We start from the raw sequence: 12,700 nt of genomic DNA on the forward strand, positions 1-12,700 counted from the left end.
CGAATGACTCCGTTCCGCTCGTCTATAAAGACTGCCTTCCTCTAGTCTATAAAGCCTTCCTTCCGCTCGTCAATAAAGATTTCCCTTTGCTCTTCTATAAATACTATCCTCTGTTCGCCTATAAAGACTCCCATCTGCTCGTCTATAAAGACTTCCTTCTGCTAGGGTTTCTATAATTTTTTTTTTCGTTTTCCCGCTATAAATTAAAAACAAAAATGAAAATTTTCGAATACCATTTTGTTTTCTTCTTTTTTTTATTTGCCTTGTGTATATGAATAAAAGAATTTTTAATTAATATATATTTTTGTTGAAAGTAAATTTACATCATGTTTATGCATGTAGAATATGTGGGAGTAGGTAATAGAGCAACAAAATTCTAGGTTAATTTAATTACTAACAATTATTTATTTGAATTATTTTTTATAAGCACAGGAGAGGGAGAAACGATGTTGATTGATGGTAATTAATTTATTTTTGTTGTTATAGTTTGTGTTTTCACTTCGTTAACAACCTGCCTCGCGGGGGCGTTAGAAAATATTTCTACCATTCAGCATCACCATTGGATTTTTGGAAAACATAATCTTTCCCACCGATGTTCATGATGCCATCTTTAAGATAGAATTTCCATTTGTTGCGAGAGCGTGTTATCTGAAAAACAAAAAAGAGCAAAAGAAGAGAAGTGAAGTTGGTGATGAAATGTTTGGTAATGGCAGAAAGGAATAAAGCGTTATTTGCTTGTATCAGACATAAAACAAAAACTGGAGCGAAACATGTTTATTTTTAAAAGGGAAGCTAAACCCCTCCACCTCTATATCATGAAATAGTGCGTTTTATTACAATTATGTTCCCATTTCCAATTCCAATATACCCACCTTATCATACTGACACACAATAACATTATCAGTGTCAAACAAATCGGTAGCATCTTCATCTGTTACGTCGTCCTCACTATTTAGTGGCTCCTCCTCAGCACCACCTTCATTATCCAAATCAGATTCATCGTCTTTGTCTAAATCATCATTATCATCGTCATCTATATTGGCATCACTTTCTTCACTTTCATCTTCATCTGAGGTATCCAGGGCACCATCCATCTGTTTGGATGTATTGAAATTTTCTAAAAAAGGAACAAGAGGCGAACCATGGTATTATTAATTAATTTGGAATCAAATCAAAAACGACATACTTTGCATATTGGCATTGAGCAAGGCGGCATTGACATGTTGCTGTAACACCGATGAGGCCAATGTTGTGGGTAGTGACATTATCGAAGATATCAAATGGGCTGTTAGAATTTGTGTCAGTTGATTTTCTTGCAAGGCTGAGGCTGGTACATGTATGGTGAGGACACGTGATTCTGAATTCATGGTGCCTGGTTGGGCAGGCAATGTGATCTGCAAGTGGAAAAAAAGTAATTTGACAATTATGGACTATTTGAGGAATAAACTATTTAGGTACTTACATTTACAGGCATAATACGATTGGGATCTAGGGCAGCCACAATGGGTATGGTAGATGATTGAGGCTGATTACCGCCGCTTGTATTGCCACCACCGGGTTGTTGATGTGATTGCTGATTTGAGCCGGCCATTGCCTGTTGTTGTTGCTGCTGCTGTTTTTGTTGTTGCAATAACAATGCAGAACTCGAAGAGGTAGGATGTAATGGTGGTGGTTGACTTTGAGGTTGTGAAGATGTGTGCATATTTTGCTGTGGTTCCTGTTTAATGGTACCATTCATGAGCGTAGTATTGACAGTATTTCCTGATGTACCCGCACCACTTGTACTGGATGTGGGTCCATTTACTGCCTGTTGCAATTGTGCAATATTTGGTTTTACATCGACGGCAGTCGATGATGTTGTTGATGTGGAGTTTTGAGCTGCATTATTGCTGGCATTGTTGGCGGCAGCTGCTGCTGCAGCAGCCTTCTTTGCTTTAGCTACTTGAGCCTAGAAAAAGAAATACATGTTATGTTATATTATGGGTATATGGAAACATTCGAAGAGAAAAGTTTTTGTTGCATTACCTTTGTGGGCTGTTGTTTGAGAGTACAAAAAAAGTGATGTAATGGATGTTTGCAAAGAAGAAAAAAAACAAATATTTATTAGAAACATTGTAAGAGTGATTATTGATATCAGATTAGAAAATATATAATGGTCTATAATCGCATATATATATGGACACCACCATCATATTGTCTGTAATGACTACCTCTATGAGTGACCTATAAGCATTTTCGTTTGGTCGTCTCTTCTACTCGTCTATAAAGACTCGCTTCTGCCAGCCTACAAATACACACTTATACTCGTGCATAAAGACCACACAAAGGGAACTTCTAAAAATAGGAGACCTCCGAAAGGGTCTTCTAAACATCGAAGACCTCCAAAGGGGTCTACCCATAGATAGAAGACTTCCTAAAGGGGGTTTTCACAGATAGGAGACCTCCCAAAGGGATCTTCTAAAGATCGGAGACCTCCCAAAGGGATCATCTAAAGATCGTAGACCTTCCCAAAGGGACTTCTAAAGATCGAAGACCTCCAAAAGGGGCTTCCCATAGATAGAAGACTTCCAAAGGGGATTTTCTATAGATAGAACACCTCTCAAAGTGATCTTCTAAAGGGTTTTCTAAAGATCGAAGACCTGCAAAGGAGGTCTTCTATACACATAAGACCTGAAAAGTGGTCTTCTGTGAATAGAAAACCTGCAAAAGCTGTCTTCAAGAGAGAGAGAAGACCTCCCAAAGAGTTATACGATGAATAGAAGACTTTCAAAAGGGGTCTACCCATAGATATAAGACTTCTCAAAGGGGTTTTTCATAGATAGTATACCTCCCAAAGGGATCTTCTAAAGATCGGAGACCTCCCAAAGGGACTACTAAAGATCGAAGACCTCCAAAACGGTCTTCCTATAGATAGAAGACTTCCAAAAGGGGGTTTCTATAGATAGGAGACCTCACAAAGGGATCTTCTAAAGCGTTTTCTAAAGATCGAAGACCTGCAAAAGATGTCTTCCATACATAGAAGACCTGAAAAGAGGTCTTCTGTGAATAGAGTACCAGCAAAAGCTGTCTTCAATAGATAGAAGTCCTCCCAAAGGGTTATACGATGGATAGAAGACTTTCAAAAGGGGTCTTCCCATAGATAGAAGACTTCCCAAAGGGGTTTTTCATAGATTGGAGACCTCTCAAAGAGATCTTCTAAAGATCGGAGACCTCCCAAAGGGATCATCTAAAGATCGGAGACCTCCCAAAGGGACTTCTAAAGATCGAAGACATCCAAAATGGTCTTCCCATAGATAGAAGACTTCCAAAAGGGATCTTCTATAGATAGGAGACCTCTCAAAGGGATCTTCTAAAGGGTTTTCTAAAGATCGAAGACCTGCAAAGGAGGTCTTCCATACATATAAGACCTGAAAAGAGGTCTTCTGTGCATAGAATACCAGCAAAAGCTGTCTTCAATAGAGAGAAGGCCTCCCAAAGGGTTCTACGATGAATAGAAGACTTTCAAAAGGGGTCTTCCCATAGATAGAAGACTTCCAAAAGGGATTTTCTATAGATAGGAAACCTCTCAAAGGGATCTTCTAAAGCGTTTTCTAAAGATCGAAGACCTGCAAAGGAGGTTTTCTATACATATAAAACCTGAAAAGAGGTCTTCAGTGAATAGAAGACCTGCAAAAGCTGTCTTCAATAGAGAGAAGACCTCCCAAAGAGTTCTACAATGAATAGAAGACTTTCAAAAGAGGTCTATTGATAAAAGGTCTAAAGACTTCCTTCCGCTCGTCTATAAAGACTTCCTTCTGTTGGTCTTTAAAGACACGTTCTACTCGTCTATAAAGACTAGCTTCTGCTAGCCTACAAAAACTCCCTTATACTCGTACATAAAGACAACAGAAAGGGATCTTCTAAAGATCGAAGACCTCCAAAGGGGCCTTCCCATAGATAGAAGACTTCCCCCCAAAGAGGTTTTTTCATATATAGTATACCTCCCAAAGGGATCTTCTAAAGATCGTAGACCTCCCAAAGGGGTCTTCGAAGATCGAGGACCTCCAAAATGGTCTTCCCATAGATAGAAGACTTCCAAAGGGGGGTTTTCTATAGATAGGAGACCTCTCAAAGGGATCTTCTAAAGCGTTTTCTAAAGATCGAAGACCTGCAAAGGATGTCTTCCATTTATATAAGACCTGATAAAAATCCAAAGACTTCCTTCCGCTCGTTTATAAAGACTCCCTTCTGTTGGTCTTTAAAGGCACGTTCTGCTCGTCTATATAGACTCCTTCAGACCCCTTTTTGTTGGCCTGTAAGAATCCTTTCTATTGGCTTATAAATGCCCTATTGTTCATTTATATAGATCTATAAAGACCCCTTTTCTATAAAGACTCCTTCTCCTCATCTTCAGACCCCTTTTTGTTGGCCTGTAAACAATTCCTTCTATTGGTTTATAAAGGCCCTATTGATAGTCTATATAGATCTATTAAAGACCCCTTCTCCTCATCTATAAAATCACGCTTTAAAGACTCCCTTGAGCTCGTCTATAAAGATTCTCTTCCGTTCGTCTATAGATACCATATTCTGTTTATCTAAAATAATCCCTACTTCTGTGTTTCTATGAAGATCTCTTTCTGGGCACTTCCTTCCGTGCATCTATATAAACTCTCTCATTCTTTCTCATCTTGTCTCACAAAGTCACATCTCTCCGTTCCGTACCTTGGGATTATTGGCAATAACTTGTGGAGGTTGTTCCGGTGGATCTGGATTAATTTCCACAGCTTTGCTGGCCATTAATTTCGATCGCCATATCTGTTTCATTTCCTGCAAAACCTGTTCATCCACACCATCATCAAGAAAGGCATCTCGAACACTGGCAATGACATCTTCAATGACTGCATGGTAGACCTTCAGCTGGAAAAAGGAAAATAAAAACATTTAACGTTATTTTAAATTTTAGGAAAAAAAAATAATAAAATTTGAGGTTATATTCTTGCAAGTTGAGGTTATATTCACCAAGACGTATAGAAGGTCTTTGGATAATAATAAAAACCCAAAGATATGGACATCATAAATTTGTATAGTGTCCATAAGTTAGCTTAAAAATGTATTCTTTTTGTAGGCAATTTTATTAGGGCCAAACCTATAGCTCTGCGTGTGCGTACAAAAAATACAAAAACAAAATACATGTATTCCAAATTGAAATGTATTTCAAATAGAATGTATAAGATGGTGCGAGGCATGCATGATGCAACAAATAAAGTGAAACTCATGGCACAATTACCCAGGTAGTGGTATCGTAAAATTTTGAATATGAAATGTCAAAATTTTCCTTATGTTGTTATTTATAAAGGGATTTGACATTTCATATTCGATCAGCTGGTGTGATACCACTACCTTGGTAATTGTGCCATGGTGAAACTGTAATTACAACTACAAGACCATGATACAATAAGAAGGTAGCATTATCAGCCCAGCTGATGGTAACATAATGTGTCAATTGCATTGAATTTATGTCAAATTTTGACATCTTATGTTACCAAAAACGGCAGTTGCTGCTACCTTCTTATTGTATCATGTACAAGACTATATATTTTGATTGAAAAGCTGTCAACATTTTTCGCTTAAATGTCGTTTAGGGGCACCTCTCAGATCGGTACAAAATTTTTACAGTAGATAGCCCTTGGCATCCTGAATACAACGATATATAATTTTCCGGGGGGAAGTCTATACTTCCCGAGATATGGGTCTTGACATTTCGGAAATTTCGTACTTTAACACCTATAGGTTGTTGTTTATGGGCACCTCTGGGATCGGGCAGACATTTTTTACAGTATATAGCCCTTGGCACACTGAACACAACAATATATAGCTTTTCGTGGGGAAGTCCGTACTTCCCGAGATATATCGTTGGAATCAGGGTCCCAAGGGCTACCTATGGTAAAAATTCGGACCGGTACGAGAGGTGCCCCTAAACGACACTTGTTCCACATTTTTGTTTACGTTTTCACACGGTTAATTCGTAGTTATAATACTTTTGGCACATTGGGTGGAATCTATTGGTTTTTATGTTTCACCTTATTTGTTGCATCATGTTAAGGGAAGCAAACACCATTAAACTATCCAATATTACTTCAATTCCTTGTATATTCCTGCTAACCTTAAACCCCGTCCCTCTTAACATTCAGAAGAAAGGCAGATGTTTTGTTCCACAGTTTCCCTATACAAGGTACTGTACAACCTTTATGATTTGTTTCCTAGTATGTTTGTGTGTGTGTGTGCTAGTATGTCTAATTGTTGTTGTTGTTATCAAGATCAAGAAAGTTTGCAGTGCAAATCGTTGGTGGAACAGCATAACATTAAGTGAAAGTTGTTGTTGAATGCACTTTTTTTGTGTCACATCGAAGACGACGACGAACGACTGGAAATATTGCTTTAAAGCTGTTTTCCAGATTTCGAAGATTTCGTACAGTGAGCAACAGCACATTCATAATGTATTTAAAACCTAATTGCATGGGGGTTTGTGGTTGTTGTTGCCATTGTTGTTTTGCTCAAACAACAACAAAAAATACTACAACCTTTTTTTGTCTTTTTTTGTGGTGTTAACGATTTTTGCAGTTAAGGAAGTGGGGGAAAGAAGGAGAAACATACAACAAACCGCATTACTGACAAGTACCTGCCGTTTTTGTTATCAATAAACAGAATGTGACACAAACGTACAAACACATACACACATACCTATCCAAATTCACGTAATAAGCTTGTTGTTAATTTCAATTTACAAAAATTAAAAAAAAAAACATTTCATTTTCCACGAAGCTTAGATATGACAAACAAATATTTTTGATGTAGAATTAACATGTTTGATAACTACTGGGGGGTTCTGATCATCTTCCTCTCATTCCGTGTCAGATTTTTTAAACTATCATTACTGTTAATAACATTTCCGTAATGTATGGGAGGAGGTCAATGTCACTGTAATAAACAACAGTGCTATTGTTTTTTAGAATAATGGATGGATGGAATAATGCTTATTATGTGAAATAATTGTCAACGTTTTCATTTTTTGTTCAAATTGTTTAATCAACTTGATATTTACAATGAAAATATGTACATGGCCACTTCTATTTGTGGGTATGTTTTGACGGGTGAAATTCAAGATTGACCACATAAACAACACTCAACACTATAGTTTTTAAGACGATCAAAGGACAGGCTTTAAAATGGACCTAGTTAGAAGACGTTTTTTACATAATCCTGTGAATTTCAATTGTCAATCCACTGGATTTCAGCTGCTTTTTTTGAAGTATGCGCAATTAAATTGAGAGTTGAAATTCCCTGGATTTCGTAAATGTAAACAAGCTTTTAGTAGCAAGCCCTTTGGGCTTAATTCCAAGACTCCCAAAGGGGTCGTCTTCTATGCATAGAAGACCTCTCAAAAAGGTCTTTTGTAGACAGAAGATTCCCCAAAAAGGTCTTCTGTAGACAGAAGACCTCCCAAAAAGGTCTTCTGTAGACATAAGACCTCCCAAAAAGGTCTTCTGTAGACATAAGACCTCCCAAAAAGGTCTTCTGTAGACATAAGGCCTCCCAAACGGCTCTTCTATAGATAGAAGACCTCCCAAAGTGGTCTTCTACAGATAGAAGACCTCCCATAGCGATCTTCTACAGATAGAAGACCTCCCATAGCGATCTTCTTCAGGTAAAAGACCTCCCAAACAGGTTCTCTATATATACAAGACCTCGCAAAGGGGACTTTTATAGATATATCTCCCAAAAGGGTCTGCTATAGATAGAAGACCTCCCAAAGGGGTCTTCTATTGATGGAAGATCTTCTATTGATAGAAGACCTCCCAAAGCGGTCTTCTGTAGACACCCGACCTCCCAAAGATATAACACCTCCCAAATAGAGTTGTGCCAATTGAACTTACTGAAAGATCTATCTAATTCAATGGACAGCGGTCGTTTGTATGAACAAACTGCGTATACTTAATATCACACGTTAGTTTGTATGACGCTACTCATACGTTTTTGAACTAGGTCGTTCATTTGCCCAACTCTACTCCCAAATGGCTCTTTTATACAATAAGACCAACAAAACTAGTCTCCTGTAAGAAGAAGACCTTTCAAAGATGTCTTCTATAGATAGAAGGCCTCCCAAATGGGTGTTCAATAGATACCCAGCCGTTCACAAGGTGTCTTCTATAGATAGAATACCTTCCAAAGAGGCCTTTCATAGATAGATAACCTGCCAAAGAGTTATTCTAATGATAGACTACCTGCCAAAGATGTCTTCTATAGATAGAATACCTCCCAAAGGGATCTTATATAGATAGAAGACCTCTCAAAGGGGTTTTCTATAGATAGAAGACCTCCCAAAGTGGTCTTCTGTAGATAGAATACCTCCCACCTTGTATAGATAAAAGACTGTCTTCTATAAAAAGACCTCACAAAAGAGTTTTCTCTACTAAGAAGGCCTCCCAAACAGGTCTACTACAGATAGAAGACCTCACAAAGATGTCTTCTATAGATAGAAGACCTCCCAAAGGGATCTTCTATAGATAGAAGACCTCTCAAATGGGTCTTCTATAGACAGAAGACCTCCCAAAGGGGTCTTCTGTAGATAGAATACCTCCCACCTTATATAGATAAAAGACTGTCTTCTACAAAAAGACCTCACAAAAGGGTTTTCTATACTAAGAAGGCTTCCCAAACGGGTCTTCTATATATAGAAGACCTCACAAAGGGGACTTCTATAGACAGAAGACCTCACAAAGAAGACAGAAGATCTCTCAAAGGGGTCTTCTAAAGATAGAAAATCTCCATAATAGGTCTTCTTCAGAAAGAAAGGGTATACTATAGATAGAAGACATTCCAAGAAGTCTTCTATATATAAACAAGTAAAAAAGTTTCAGTCGGCTTTGCCGACAGATATATACCCTCAGCCAATGTGAAGTGAAACTTTCACCTACGGGCAGATCGAATGTATTTAAGGTCTCTTCAGAATTTTGTGGCCCTTCTTGGACATTTGAACTTGCCGACAAAAATGTGGATTAGGAACTAACTGCACTAAGACACAAATGTGAAACTTTTGTAGGGGAGTTACCCTTAGGGAGGACCGATATGGGCCATTTTAGAAGTTAAACTTAAACTTGATAAAATATTAGGAGATCCAAAGTTTGGACCAAATTTGTTGCCTCATTCAAGTGATATCGTCCTAGCATTTTAGTGACATTTTTAAATATTGGGAAGAAGTACCGAAAGTTGTGGACCGTTATTGCCCATGAAACTGAGTTTGGATATAATATGACGAAGGCCGAATGTTGGACCAAATCTGTTAAACATTTCGAGAGTTATCGTGCTCCCCGACCGCCACATATGGTGACATAAGGCTTTTTACACCTTTCGGGATGTTTTCTTAAAAAATATGGACCTGCTCCTGAAAAAACTTTTGCCCTCGTAATGGAGGTAGCGAATGCAAATCGCTTCAACAAAAGTGATTCGAGAGCAGGCCTTAAAGTGAACTTATCCGAAATTTTGTGTGGGATGTACCCAAAGGAGTGCACAAATATAGTCCATATTCGAACCTGATCTATATTTGGTAGATATATTAGGATGTGCAGAGTATGGATTACATCAGTCACTCCCTTCAAGAGTTATCGTGCGCATATTTTTTCCGAAGATTTTTGAAATTTTGTGTGGGAGGTACGCGAAGGAGTGGACCGATTGAGTCCATATTTAAACTTCATCTAAGTCTGGTAGAACTTTCACGATGTACGATGTAGGTTACTCCCTTCAAGAGTTATCGTGCGCACAAATTTTCCGAACTTTTGTGGGGGAGGTACCGGAAGGAGTGGACCGATATAGCCCATCTTCGAACTTAAACTAAGTTTGGATAAAATATTACGAAAGCCAAAATTTTAATCGAATCGGTTTATCCGTTCGAGAGCTATCGTGCGCTCCAGCCAGCCAGACAGACGGACGGACAGACATTGCTCAATCGACTCCAAATTGTCTGAAACACATTTCGTCCAAACATACTTGGGGTCTAAAACCATTATTTCGATGAGGCACATTTTGCCCGTCTGAAAGTGTATATACCATCGTTAGCATAATTGCTGAGGGTATAAAAACCTCCTTAATGGGTCTTCTGTACAAGAAGAGCTACTAAAGTGGTCCCCGAAAGAGAGAAGACCCTTGAAAGATGTCTTATATATAAAAAGATCTCCTAATGGATGCCAAAGAGGTATTCCATAGAAACCTACCAAAGGAGTCTTCTGTAAATATGGACTATCTATCATTGTAATCAGCATAACAATGTCTACCTATTGGAAAAAATTTCAACCCGATGCGAGTGGTGCCCCTGAATGTGTAAACGTGTTCCTCAAGTTGTACATATTGCTAATGCGATGAATGAAAGAAATGTTTGCTAAGGGGTAGTTTACACTATATGTAAATGTCATATGACATGAAATTTTCCATCATTATATTGTCGCTAATATGTGCAATATTGGGGATTTTCCTTACGCCATTTACTTTGTGCGTCCATACCAGCAAAATTGTAGTAAAATTACGTCTCCACATTGCCTGCGTGGGTAGATATGGAATGTTTTTATTTCGTGTCATATGACATTGATAGTGTAAACTACCTCTAAAATCTTCTAGGCATATAGAATTCATGTCCCCCTAGTATGCAGCTATTTGTTTACATTTGCATATTTGCTAGAGATTACATAAAGTTAGCATAGGCCTCCTCCCCAGTCGAGTGCAATAATGGGCCCATCTATTTGTAAAGGGAAAATTAATGATATCACATTTAACAAACCCCTACTTACCACTGAAGATTGGCATAAAGCCATTTGAACCTTTTTCTCCGCCAGTTTGATGCTGTTGTTGGACACACGTTATGGGTAGCAAAAACAAAAATAAACAATAGTAAGAAATCACACACAATTGCAAATTTGCTTGCAATTGTTGTTGGTTGTTTGATTTGCTTGTTGAGCAATTGTTTCTTTGCGTTTGGTATTTTGTGTTTTCTTCTTTAGGTTGGTTGAGATTTAAATTTAGCGGTGTCGGCACTGTGCTCCCAACTGATTTGACCGAGATTTCGACGGCATGCAACAAGCAAACGAAAAAAATAACATATGGAATGATTTAAGCTGATGCAGGCTGCGTCAGAGTCTGTGGTGGTTAAATATGGCCAAGAAAAAAAATTAAGGTGGCTTGAAAGAGAATCACAGTCAAAAAAGTAAACGTCAACGTCGGCGGCAGCAAAACAACAATGCAGCCAGCAGTTGAGAAAACTGCGCAGAAAATTATTAATAAATGTTAGTTAATTATAATTAACACACGAAGAGACACACTTTGACGACAAGACAAGCAGTTCTTCTCGCCACCAACCAATAACGACCACTGCAGACTTGATGAAAAAAAAAACAAATTTGTTCAACAAGTTTCACTTTCAGGTGGAGGAATTTCTTCTGAAATTCGAATTTTGAGTTATTCTTTTTTAATGCAATTCAATTATGATTATTTGTACGAGACCGAACTTTCCACAAAATCAAAGCATCCTCTCGACTTGGATTACAACTGCGGAATGAATATGGAAGAATGAATGCAATTTGTTGTTGGCTCATTGATGGTGGTAAGGTTCAGCAGCACATGGTTGTATATTTAGGTATCCACTTTCTACAAAATGTAATAAAAATAGAATATTTTTTCAATGAGTTCCATCATGGAGGGGGTATAAAATATTTTTTGTACAAAACTTTGTGTAAAATTTCAATTTTAACATCAAATAAGTTCATTTTATTTAATAAATTTACGGTAAGTACTTAATTTTGCAAACATGTAAAATGTTGCCACATTTTTGCAGCCGTACAAATCGTATGTGTGTTTGTGAAAAATACAAACAAATTGTACAATGACATGAAAAATTAAATACAATTTTAGATTTGCTAAATTCCTCTCAAGGAATCGAGCAAGCATATTTGTACGTAATTTCCATAGCACATGTTAATTCCATTTTTGCAAGGATCAACATAGATCCCACGTCCTGGGAAAAAAGGCTTTACGAAACAAACGCAAAGCAATCTGACAATGAAATGAGCTCTTTATATAGTGCGATTGGGGTTTTATTTGACGCGCACACACACCGAACTACCGTGGCAGACAGACATATATGTGTAGTGGTGTGGGCGCAGAAATCACAAGGAGGCCTGGCAACGGGGGCCTTTTAATGTGAAAGAAATAATGGCACAATAATGTGTTCTTTTAAATAAAACAGCTGATCATCATTCTAGATGTCAAAATACTTTCTTGTAAATAAAATCTCATATAAAAGGTAAACAATAGTGAACAAATTAGCTCTGAAGTGCATTTACAAAGTGACCAAGACCATAATAAGGGGGCAGATACAATCGGCCCGTTCATATGGTTGCTCATATACATATCTCCATTTTTAGAGTTGTTGTTCTACTACTTACGTGTCCTGATAAACAGATCTTGCTTGTGTCTGATTTCAGAGTTAATGAGGCCCTTCGTCGTCTCGCTGTGTCTTATGCTTTGTCTACTTGTCAAGTGTGTGTGTGTGTGTGTGTGCATTCATGTAAATTAATAAAATGGCATGATAAAGAGGTGTTTTTCTGGCAGAAATTCTTGTGCAATTTCCCGATTATATACAAGTTCTGAAGTGTGAAGTATATTTTTATAATCAGCA

General features: G+C 37.8%; 1 protein-coding gene across 1 annotated transcript; it reads right to left on the bottom strand.

Moving 5' to 3' along the window:
• Positions 1-216: 216 nt before the first annotated feature.
• TfIIA-L (transcription factor IIA L) lies at positions 217-12,067 on the bottom strand. The gene is made up of 7 exons (XM_073972059.1): positions 10,818-12,067; positions 4,702-4,896; positions 2,026-2,034; positions 1,463-1,948; positions 1,187-1,394; positions 873-1,117; positions 217-648 (listed from the first exon to the last, which is right to left on the bottom strand). The coding sequence occupies exons 1-7, from the start codon at positions 10,839-10,841 to the stop codon at positions 541-543; spliced, it is 1,275 nt and encodes a 424-aa protein (XP_073828160.1). The 5' UTR covers positions 10,842-12,067; the 3' UTR covers positions 217-540.
• Positions 12,068-12,700: the final 633 nt, after the last annotated feature.

The sequence above is a fragment of the Musca autumnalis genome, unplaced genomic scaffold, assembly GCF_047663935.1.
Source record: "Musca autumnalis isolate F117 unplaced genomic scaffold, ASM4766393v1 scaffold_1, whole genome shotgun sequence".
NCBI lineage: Eukaryota > Metazoa > Arthropoda > Insecta > Diptera > Muscidae > Musca > Musca autumnalis.

Coding starts and splice junctions, on each gene's coding strand:
- TfIIA-L (XM_073972059.1), bottom strand. CDS start 10,841: ATGGCTTTATGCCAATCTTCAGTG. Junction 4,897..10,817: donor CTTTATGCCAATCTTCAGTG/GTAAGTAGGGGT, acceptor TCCTTTTTCCAG/CTGAAGGTCTACCATGCAGT. Junction 1,395..1,462: donor ATCGTATTATGCCTGTAAAT/GTAAGTACCTAA, acceptor TTCCACTTGCAG/ATCACATTGCCTGCCCAACC.